This window comes from Heterodontus francisci, chromosome 42 (assembly GCF_036365525.1).
Source record: "Heterodontus francisci isolate sHetFra1 chromosome 42, sHetFra1.hap1, whole genome shotgun sequence".
Lineage (NCBI taxonomy): Eukaryota > Metazoa > Chordata > Chondrichthyes > Heterodontiformes > Heterodontidae > Heterodontus > Heterodontus francisci.
The window spans coordinates 16043021-16055583 of NC_090412.1; the positions used below are offsets into that span (position 1 = coordinate 16043021).

General features: G+C 41.0%; 1 protein-coding gene across 1 annotated transcript in view; it reads right to left on the reverse strand.

Annotated features, from left to right (window-relative positions):
- The window catches only part of comtd1 (catechol-O-methyltransferase domain containing 1), a 32814-nt gene extending 25041 nt beyond the window's left edge, over positions 1–7773 (reverse strand). The window contains exons 1-3 of the mRNA XM_068020631.1: positions 7555–7773; positions 4213–4349; positions 3539–3644 (exon numbers count right to left, since the gene is read on the reverse strand). Coding sequence (XP_067876732.1) covers positions 3539–3644; positions 4213–4349; positions 7555–7630 — 319 coding nt within the window. The 5' untranslated portion in view covers positions 7631–7773. The remainder of the gene's footprint in view (positions 1–3538; positions 3645–4212; positions 4350–7554) is intronic.
- Between the last annotated feature and the right edge of the window lie 4790 nt (positions 7774–12563).

Below are 12563 nucleotides of genomic sequence, written 5' to 3' on the forward strand. Positions count from 1 at the left end.
AGAAATCTTTAAAATTACTTTTTTTTTTATAAAGAAAATGAAATGCTGTCTAACTGAGTTATCCAACCCATTTGTCAAACAGCAGCCAAATCAGTCCACAACTACGACAGCTAGCAAGGCAATCAGAGTTCACCCTGCCTGACCCACCAACAATCGCACATTGCCAACAAAGTAACTTTACACATGACTGGAAAGGACTTTACAACACAGTCTGACAGTCAATCCATGTACATGAACTAATATGTAACAAAGTCAAATTGCATTATGGAATTTAGTCATCTGATTTGTGACTATTTTACTTTTGCACCGTTTCCAATTGCTTACTTAACAGAGTTTGGATTCTGCACTTTGCACAAGAGGGCTGGAAGCTGCAACTGTTTTTGTTTAGTACAAGGGACTTCTGTCATTAAAGATAATGGGATTTGTGGAACATTTTCCTGCCCACAAATTCCTTCCTGGCTTCAAAGGGATTTAGTTTCTTCTACCTGCCCTCTGATTAATATATCTGTGGAAAAAAATCTTTTATGCGCTATGGTCTTTGACCCCATTTGACCCCTGCAACAGCCAAATAACCTTTACTGGCTGCAATACCACAAAAAGGTCAGTTTTACAGTCTTCAGCTTCAAACTGCTCCATTGCCCAGATCCATTCTACCTCCAATTTTTCAAATCTTTGTCTCTTTCCTGTTACAGTCAGGTGAGGTGGTGGGTCTCAGGCTCCCCTCTTGCTCTTCCTCTTATTTCATTGCAACAGGGTTAATTCCTTTTAAACAGTGGTTGTACTTACCACCTGAGTGTTTTACCTTTTTCTTTTACTGTGATCTTGAACCAGACAGGTTGTCTCAAGTTTAAAGAAAAAGGTAAGTTTATTATGCTTAACAAACTAACCCGGATGTAAATAAATATGCTACCCATTCATGCACACATTCACACGAGAACCACGCACACCCAAATAGATTACAGAGGGAAAAATAGATTTGGTGGTTGGATTAAAGTCCAGAATAAATGGAACTTAAACAGTGTGTGGAGTGGATGATTTCACTGTACTCTCGACGTCTTTGGCTGGTCAAAGTGCACTTTGTGGCTGGCCTGCTTTGCTAAGGATTTTCTTGAAGGCAGACTCTCTTCCCCTGCTCTCTGGCTGTAGCAGTCTGTAAGCTTGGAGGGTCCACAATCACACAGACAGTAGCACGCAGCTTTCTCTGCTGCTGCGCAGTTACTGCTCGTCTCTTTGTCCAAGGGAAGCAAAACCAGCTTCCCCAGAGATGGACAGTCACATGGCTGCTTCAGGCTTTCTGGAACCTTCTAATGAAATTCAAAGTGAGGAATTGGCTCCACAGGCCCCAGGATGTCAATTTACACTTGGAGGGGGTCTGCTCTTAAAGAGAATATGGCAGGACTGCCTTGACTGAACTGTGCTAATTAAGCCATTTTAGGTAATTCACTCACTTATAGCAAGCCATTGTTCTGGGTCCATGCTGCTCAAACCTGACTCCAGGTGGATCTTTTGAATATGAAAAGGTGTTTCAGATACAAATTGAAGTGGCCATCTTGGCTGCTAGTTTTTTTTTAAATATAAAGTTAACTGTAGGATTTTTTTCCATTAAAAAAGTCGAATATAAGTTTCCAACCGATGAAATAATATTTCTCATTTGGCATATGGGGGGTTTCTTGCTATTCCATATCCTCCTGTTTTCTGGCACTGGCATCCTGTACACCAACAGTGGCACAGTGGTTAGCACCGCAGCCTCACAGCTCCAGCGACCCGGGTTCAATTATGGGTACTGCCTGTGTGGAGTTTGCAAGTTCTCCCTGTGTCTGCATGGGTTTCCTCCGGGTGCTCCGGTTTCCTCCCACATGCCGAAAGACTTGCAGGTTGATAGGTTAATTGGCCATTATGAATTGTCCCTAGTATATGTAGGTGGTAGGGAAATATAGGGACAGGTGGGGATGTGGTAGGAATATGGAATTAGTGTAGGATTAGTATAAATGGGTGGTTGATGGTCGGCACAGACTCGGTGGGCCGAAGGGCCTGTTTCAGTGCTGTATCTCTAAACTAAACCCCCATTCCCCTCCCTTGCGCTCCACCTTTGAACACTACTCAAAATCTCTCCCTTCAACCACTGACTGGGTGGCTCAGTGGTACCACTCTGGCCTGAGTAAGAAGCTTGTGGGTTTAAGTCCCTACTACAAAATCTAGGCCAACACTCCAGTGAAGTACTGAGGGAGTGCTGCACTGTAATGAACTGTCTATAAAGATGAGACTTTAAATTAAGGCCCTGTTTTCCCTCAGGCAGAGTTAAAAGATCCCACATTAATTTGAGGATTGGGGGGGGGGGGGGGGCGGGGGTTCTCCCTGGTGTCCTGGTCAATATTTATCCCCCAACGAACATTACAACAATTCACTCGGTCATTAACTCGTTTGTGGGAGCTTGCTGTGCACAACTTAGCTGCCACATTTCCTGCTTTACTTTGAAGTGGAATCACTAATTAGCTGTAAAGTACTTGGGACATTAGAGGTCATGAAAGACATTATATAAATGCAAATTTCTTTGTTTCCATCTCAGTTTTACCCTTTTAAAAAAAAAAAAAGACCTTCACAAAAAAATTCATGACCAAACTTTCACTCACCTCTGAAGCCTCCCAAAAAAACTTCAGCATTAGTCCCCTTTCAAAAGGGAGATTTTGACTGTTGAAAGCAGTTATTTGAACTGCTACTCCACACTGGCCGAGGTGCATAGGAACCATCTCAAAATGGGCCAAAGTTTCTCTAAAATACATAACCTTACAAGAACTTGCATGGAATCTAATGAGAATCACAGTAGCCAATTTAGAATGATCCCTACATACACTCCCACTAACCCAACTGACCCAAACACAAGGTCTGTCTCAGTCTAATGCAATAAGCAATTTTTGATTTAATGCAAGTTGATCACAATGTCCCAAGTATTACAAAACTTCAGGCACTACAATCCAGTTTACAAAAAGTTACATTTTTGTTGACTATTAGGTGTCCCTGGATGCCCATTAGCAGTCCAAGATAGAGTCAGAGATACAGCACTGAAACAGGCCCTTCAGCCCAACGAGTCCGTGATGACCATCAACCACCCATTTATACTAATCCATTTCCCTCTCATCCCCACCTTCCCTCACTTCTCATATCACCTACCTACACTCGAGGTAAATTGGCTATTGTAAATTGCCCATCAACCCGCAAGTCTTTGGCATGTGGGAGGAAACCGGAGCACCCGGAGGAAACCCACGCAGTCACAGGGAGAACTTGCAAACTCCGCACAGGCAGTACCCAGAATTGAACCCGGGTCGCTGGAGCGGTGAGGCTGCAGTGCTCACCCTCTCAGGAAGATGTACTTTCTCAGTTTGTGTCACCTGCAATGAAGCATTAGTTTCCCTCAGGTGTACATGATTCTGTATTTATGGTTTTTTGCTCATGTGCACATTTATACACAAACAGGTTTACTAATTATTCTCTATGACATGCACAGCGAGGGTTCTATTGGAGGTATACGTAGTCTACCCACCTATTTCGATCACATTCTTTGCTTTAATAAGCTTTGCCAAGTTGGCCATCAGCTGAGCCTGTTCACAAGCCACCATCATCAAACACATTCGATCCTGGAGAGTCCGCTGAAAAGGAATTTTAAAAATGGATAAAAATGAGAAAAGGGTTTCCGAACACTTCACTTTCTTTAAAGGCGTGATATCTTGTGGTCCAGTGATCACGGTCAGTGAGAACAAAAATTATTTGTGCCAGTCTTGTTTCTTCATGTTTTGACTATTGCCTAGACTGTGCCATCCACCACCAATTCTAAAACTGCATGGCAATAGAATCACAGCTTGAATTTGTATAATTCTAATATTTCCCATCACAAGATGATAGTGAATCATAAAAACCCACTTCGAGTGTCCAAATTCAACTAAAAATTCTGCACAACTCACTCAAGAAGAACACTGGAATAGCTCCTCGTGGCTGTTACAAAGCTACACTAGGAGTGAGACACAATCATGTATCAACAACTCAAACCCATCTCTTCCTGGAAGGCCAGGGATATTGTCCATGTAATTATTTGTCCAGATCACCAAGCTCACTTTCTTCATCCAGCTCCGACCATTTAATTGTGGATGATCTTAGTTTTGTGCTTTGCACCAAATCCCAGAATATAGTTAACGACAAAAGTCACAGGGACTCACTGACCTTCCTCAGCTTCTTCAGAATTGGATGCTCTCGGAGAGAATTCTGTAACACATAATCCATTAAAGGATCTCCTTTTGCAGCACCGTGGCTCTTAAAGGTGTTTAAAATGGAGTAATGGCGTGAAAACAACTTTCTCCCTACAAAAAGAAAGTCAAAAGGTGACTACTCATGTTGCACAAAGTTCTTGTATAAATCCAGGCAAATGTTCTTTGTGTGCTGGACAATGAGGGACAATAGTGCCACAGAAACAGGAAGCTCCCACCACTTTATAGAATCACATCACAGAATGAGGGTATTTGGCCCAATGTGCTTGTGCTAACCTATTTGAAAAGATCTATCTAATTAGTTCCACTCTCCTGCTCTTTCCCCATAGCCTGGTAATTTTTCCTCCCTGAAAATATTAATTGAATTCCTTTTTGAAAGTCATTATTGAATCTGCTTCCATCCTAACTTTCAGGCAGTGTCTTCTAGATCTTATCCCCTCCACCATCCCACTCTGGTTACCAACTCTCCAACTAATGACTGTGTCAAAGTCCAAACACTGCATAGAAGTCGGAGTTTAAGCAGCACCATTATAATAGTTACTTGCACTTGCAGCAATTACACAGTTCATTCTGCTGTAAAAATGCTTGTATGCATCACTGTGCCTGCTCCTCAGCATCTGTATCTTGAACCACATTGAATTGACTAAAACTTGAAGTTAAAAGAGTGTGTTATGAAGTGAATGTTGACCATTGCTGAACCTGAGTTATGAACCATTCAACTGCACAGCAAGTTGTCTGACCTCAATTAGGGCGGTAATCCATTCTAGTTACCAACTATTCTGTATGGGAATAGACTGGGAAAAGTATAGAAAAAAAATAGAAAACTAGAAATGAAACAGGGACATTTTCTACTGGAGTGATTTTTTCCTGAACATAAACTTTACTGTGGCCTGGTCTGACCACGCTTTAGACTTTGATATTTGACTCTTATCAAGACTTGAAATTAGAAAGTTGAAAGTCAGTAAGATTCCTCATCATATCACAGGGAGTGTGTGATTGTGCAGCCTAACAAAGCAAACTGGGGGCGAGACCTCACCCAGTATACAAATAGGCACTCAATTCAGCTCATATACAAACAACTAGGCAAAGGGTTTCAAAGCATTTTTTGGGAAAAACAAGGCCATCCCAGGCTCAAAGGGGAAAGGCCCTCCCACCACAGTATACTGAGGGGCTGGAACCCATGTAAAACCCCTTGGGCTGTATGCACTAGAGAATGTTTGACATGAAAGTTAAATGTAACCTATACTGTTGTGACAGAAACCCCACATGCCAAATGGAAAATATTAATTTTGTCATATGGAACTACACCAGAGACCATTTACTGGACATTACAGATAACTTTTAAAAAAGCAGAACAGAACAGCTAAAGATGGCCAAACACTATTGCATACGAGAAGCCAAAGACCAAACAGAGACAGAGGTAATTACCCAGTCTAGCTAGAATAGGGATGCACTCTGATTCAATTACCTAGAATTGTTTGTGTCAATAGTGGTAGTCAAAAGCCTTGACACCCACTGACTTTGAAAAAGCCAAACCCCCAATTGCCAAGAATGAGGCACATTAATTTTGTCATATGAACATTGATTTTAAACTGTTGCTGGAGTGAAGCAATAGCTTGTTTGAAGATCACCAGACACTGGGCTGGAAGGACATTTGCATACTAAGAGACACTGCTTCTGGAGAGAAAGGACTATTACCTGCTCCAATTAACCCAAATAGATTTTGATCACCAGACATTGAAGGTGTAAGGAAGCACATTCCAGGCCCCGCTAAGATGATACAATCCACAGAGTCAGGACAGGTTAAACTGACTGGTCCAAGATTTTTAAAACTAGCCACAGGACACTTAGAATTCAGAAGGCCATGCGCAACTGACGCTGAAACTCTCTCTCGAAATGCAAAACTTACCAGCAACCAAAGATTCCACAGTGAACTGAAAAGGACTGTAACTACCAGATATTGCCTCAAACTTTTCCCATTTATTCCTTCTACTTTTTCTGTCTCTGTCTGCATGTGTGTTTATCACGTATGCATGCTAGTGTGGTTGCGTTGCATATTCATAGTTGTTAACCAGATTAGAGTTTTAAGATTAATAAAATTCTACCTTTCTTGTTTAAATCCAAGGAAACCGGTTTGATTTATTTGCCTTACAATTGGAGCAGTGAACATGGATTCACTAAGGGGGAGCTAAAAAGTTTTAAAATTAAACCCTGTTATGATTAAACAAGGCAAAGGCTGCGAGGGAACCCCTAGACCCCTTCTCACCTGGTCATAACCACCACCACCCCACCCCCTCACCCACACACCCAAAGTGTGTTTGCATGGCTTGAGAGAAGAACTTTCTCTCTCTCTCTCTCTCTCGAGAAAAGTCCCAGGGAACCACAGCTGCAGCTAAACCTCAAATCTACAGACCCTCACAGGCAACAACCAAGAGGACGAATAAAACCTCTCTTCGGCTTTCTGGAACCAGAGAAGCAAGCCCAAATTGCGCACGTGGCCCCAGCGAGGACTTCAAGACTTTAACTTCAATAAAGGCTACTGAAACTCATTATTTGAATTCCATTTATTACAGACCTTACTTCCACCTCTCAACCTTTTTCTTCCCCTCTATGTGTGTGCGTGTCTCTCTCGTATGAACATGTGTGGCTGCATTGCATATTTTAGTAATTTTAACCAGTTTAACACAATAAAATGTTAATAAAAACTTACATCTTTCTTGTTTAAAGAAAACCTGTCTGGTTCATTTGCAAATAGATCAATAGGAGCATGTGCTCACCGAGTAAAGTTAAACCAGAGAAGGGGCAAAAGGGAGACCCCTTCCTCACTTGGTCCGAACACTGTATTGAAAGAAACTGATTTATACTGCACTTTATGCAATGTCAAACTTGAGCTATTACATAATTTCTTTTTGCAAATCTGATGAATATTTTTAGGAAAAAAATGTTCGCTGAATTACACTTCCTATCCCATCTTGACTCCAAACAAAGATATCAGTTATTCATGGGTGCAGAGAGCTGTTATAACCACAATCACTTTCCTACAGGAACTGCCAAGCACTAGATATAGGCGAGTGGCACCACCCAACCTTCAGGAAGCCATACCCATTATCCTCACCCTAACTTAACACTGCAGTCAATTGCAGCAATCCACCCACAAGCCCAGATACAATTAGCGATGAACCAGGGATCAGACCCAAGGCCTGAGGGGAGGAAGGGGGTCGGGGTGGGTGAACAGAGACAGAGAGAGTGGGGAATTGTTCAAAGATATGTCCAGGCCGACACTGTTTCGCTCACTCACCGAGCCAAAGACCAGCAGTGAAAGTCACGCCGAGGGCGGCAGCGCCCAGGATCCCGTCCTTACTGAATCTAGACATGTGCAGAGGCAGATCCCAATGAAGCGGAAGAACAGCGAAGCAGGCACTCAGAGCCGCTGTACAAAGGCCCCCAGAAATGGAAAACTTCAAAATAACAGGAGCAAACAGAGTGGGCGGAACAAGCCTCCAAATCTGGTCAGAGACATCCGCAAGGCGGAGCGAGTTCACTCAGAAATTCCAGCTGCTGTCAAATAAACAGGAGAACCGCGCTCACTTGTTTCTTTGTTTGTGGGGGAGGCTTTACATCTTTAAAAACTTTTATATCAACTATTTGAAAGAGACACCTCCTCCAGTGAAGATGCGATTGGTGTTTAATACCCACTGGTTGATTGGTGTTTAATACCCACTGATTGGTGTTTAATACCCACTGGTTGGTGTTTAATACCCACTGATTGATTGGTGTTTAATACCCACTGGTTGGTGTTTAATACCCACTGATTGGTGTTTAATACCCACTGATTGGTGTTTAATACCCACTGGTTGGTGTTTAATACCCACTGGTTGGTGTTTAATACCCACTGATTGGTGTTTAATACCCACTGATTGGTGTTTAATACCCACTGGTTGGTGTTTAATACCCACTGGTTGGTGTTTAATACCCACTGATTGGTGTTTAATACCCACTGGTTGGTGTTTAATACCCACTGGTTGATTGGTGTTTAATACCCACTGATTGGTGTTTAATACCCACTGGTTGGTGTTTAATACCCACTGATTGATTGGTGTTTAATACCCACTGGTTGGTGTTTAATACCCACTGATTGGTGTTTAATACCCGCTGATTGATTGGTGTTTAATACCCACTGGTTGGTGTTTAATACCCACTGGTTGGTGTTTAATACCCACTGATTGGTGTTTAATACCCACTGGTTGATTGGTGTTTAATACCCACTGATTGGTGTTTAATACCCACTGGTTGGTGTTTAATACCCACTGATTGGTGTTTAATACCCACTGGTTGGTGTTTAATACCCACTGGTTGGTGTTTAATACCCACTGGTTGGTGTTTAATACCCACTGGTTGGTGTTTAATACCCACTGATTGGTGTTTAATACCCACTGGTTGGTGTTTAATACCCACTGATTGGTGTTTAATACCCACTGGTTGGTGTTTAATACCCACTGATTGGTGTTTAATACCCGCTGGTTGATTGGTGTTTAATACCCACTGATTGGTGTTTAATACCCACTGATTGGTGTTTAATACCCACTGATTGGTGTTTAATACCCGCTGATTGGTGTTTAATACCCACTGATTGGTGTTTAATACCCACTGATTGATTGGTGTTTAATACCCACTGATTGGTGTTTAATACCCACTGATTGATTGGTGTTTAATACCCACTGATTGGTGTTTAATACCCACTGATTGATTGGTGTTTAATACCCACTGATTGGCGTTTAATACCCGCTGATTGGTGTTTAATACCCACTGATTGGTGTTTAATACCCACTGATTGGTGTTTAATACCCACTGATTGATTGGTGTTTAATACCCACTGATTGATTGGTGTTTAATACCCACTGATTGGTGTTTAATACCCACTGATTGGTGTTTAATACCCACTGATTGATTGGTGCTTAATACCCACTGGTTGGTGTTTAATACCCACTGGTTGGTGTTTAATACCCACTGATTGATTGGTGTTTAATACCCACTGGTTGGTGTTTAGTACCCACTGATTGGTGTTTAATACCCACTGATTGATTGGTGTTTAATACCCACTGATTGGTGTTTAATACCCACTGATTGATTGGTGTTTAATACCCACTGGTTGGTGTTTAATACCCACTGGTTGGTGTTTAATACCCACTGATAGGTGTTTAATACCCGCTGATTGATTGGTGTTTAATACCCACTGGTTGGTGTTTAGTACCCACTGATTGGTGTTTAATACCCACTGATTGATTGGTGTTTAATACCCACTGATTGGTGTTTAATACCCACTGATTCATTGGTGTTTAATACCCACTGATTGGTGTTTAATACCCACTGATTGATTGGTGTTTAATACCCACTGATTGCTGTTTAATACCCACTGATTGATTGGTGTTTAATACCCACTGATTGGTGTTTAATACCCACTGATAGGTGTTTAATACCCGCTGATTGATTGGTGTTTAATACCCACTGATTGGTGTTTAATACCCGCTGATTGATTGGTGTTTAATACCCACTGATAGGTGTTTAATACCCACTGATTGGTGTTTAATACCCACTGATTGATTGGTGTTTAATACCCACTGATAGGTGTTTAATACCCACTGATTGGTGTTTAATACCCACTGATTGATTGGTGTTTAATACCCACTGATTGGTGTTTAATACCCACTGATTGGTGTTTAATACCCACTGATTGGTGTTTAATACCCGCTGATTGATTGGTGTTTAATACCCACTGATTGGTGTTTAATACCCACTGATTGGTGTTTAATACCCGCTGATTGGTGTTTAATACCCACTGATTGGTGTTTAATACCCACTGATTGATTGGTGTTTAATACCCACTGATTGGTGTTTAATACCCACTGATTGATTGGTGTTTAATACCCACTGATTGGTGTTTAATACCCACTGATTGATTGGTGTTTAATACCCACTGATTGGTGTTTAATACCCGCTGATTGGTGTTTAATACCCACTGATTGGTGTTTAATACCCACTGATTGATTGGTGTTTAATACCCACTGATTGATTGGTGTTTAATACCCACTGATTGGTGTTTAATACCCACTGATTGATTGGTGCTTAATACCCACTGGTTGGTGTTTAATACCCACTGGTTGGTGTTTAATACCCACTGATTGATTGGTGTTTAATACCCACTGGTTGGTGTTTAGTACCCACTGATTGGTGTTTAATACCCACTGGTTGATGTTTAATACCCACTGGTTGGTGTTTAATACCCACTGATAGGTGTTTAATACCCGCTGATTGATTGGTGTTTAATACCCACTGGTTGGTGTTTAGTACCCACTGATTGGTGTTTAATACCCACTGATTGATTGGTGTTTAATACCCACTGATTGGTGTTTAATACCCACTGATTGATTGGTGTTTAATACCCACTGATTGGTGTTTAATACCCACTGATTGATTGGTGTTTAATACCCACTGATTGGTGTTTAATACCCACTGATTGATTGGTGTATAATACCCACTGATTGGTGTTTAATACCCACTGATAGGTGTTTAATACCCGCTGATTGATTGGTGTTTAATACCCACTGATTGGTGTTTAATACCCACTGATTGATTGGTGTTTAATACCCACTGATTAGTGTCTAATACCCACTGATTGGTGTTTAATACCCACTGATTGATTGGTGTTTAATACCCACTGGTTGGTGTTTAGTACGGACTGATTGGTGTTTAATACCCGCGGATTGATTGGTGTTTAATACCCACTGGTTGGTGTTTAATACCCACTGATTGGTGTTTAATACCCACTGATTGATTGGTGTTTAATACCCACTGATTAGTGTTTAATACCCACTGATTGGTGTTTAATACCCACTGATTGATTGGTGTTTAATACCCACTGATTAGTGTTTAATACCCACTGATTGGTGTTTAATACCCACTGATTGATTGGTGTTTAATACCCACTGATTAGTGTTTAATACCCACTGATTGGTGTTTAATACCCACTGATTGATTGGTGTTTAATACCCACTGGTTGGTGTTTAATACCCACTGATTGGTGTTTAATACCCACTGATTGATTGGTGTTTAATACCCACTGATTAGTGTTTAATACCCACTGATTGGTGTTTAATACCCACTGATTGATTGGTGTTTAATACCCACTGATTAGTGTTTAATACCCACTGATTGGTGTTTAATACCCACTGATTGATTGGTGTTTAATACCCACTGATTGGTGTTTAATACCCACTTATTGCTGTTTTATACCCGCTGATTGATTGGTGTTTAATACCCACTGATTGGTGTTTAATACCCACTGATTGATTGGTGTGTAATACCCACTGATTAGTGTTTAATACCCACTGATTGGTGTTTAATACCCACTGAATGGTGTTTAATACCCACTTATTGCTGTTTTATACCCACTGATTGATTGGTGTTTAATACCCACTGGTTGGTGTTTAATACCCACTGATTGATTGGTGTGTAATACCCACTGATTAGTGTTTAATACCCACTGATTGGTGTTTAATACCCACTGAATGGTGTTTAATACCCACTTATTGCTGTTTTATACCCACTGATTGATTGGTGTTTAATACCCACTGATTGGTGTTTAATACCCACTGATTGATTGGTGTTTAATACCCACTGGTTGGTGTTTAATACCCACTGATTGGTGTTTAATACCCACTGATTGATTGGTGTTTAATACCCACTGGTTGGTGTTTAATACCCGCTGATTGATTGGTGTTTAATACCCACTGATTGGTGTTTAATACCCACTGGTTGGTGTTTAATACCCACTGGTTGATTGGTGTTTAATACCCACTGATTGATTGGTGTTTAATACCCACTGGTTGATTGGTGTTTAATACCCACTGATTGATTGGTGTTTAATACCCACTGATTGGTGTTTAATACCCACTGGTTGGTGTTTAATACCCACTGATTGGTGTTTAATGCCCACTGGTTGGTGTTTAATACCCACTGGTTGGTGTTTAATACCCACTGATTGATTGGTGTTTAATACCCACTGGTTGGTGTTTAATACCCACTGATTGATTGGTGTTTAATACACACTGATTGCTGTTTAATACCCACTGGTTGGTGTTTAATACCCACTGATTGATTGGTGTTTAATACCCACTGATTGCTGTTTAATACCCACTGATTGATTGGTGTTTAATACCCACTGATTGGTGTTTAATACCCACTGATTGATTGGTGTTTAATACCCACTGATTGATTGGTGTTTAATACCCACTGATTGATTGGTGTTTA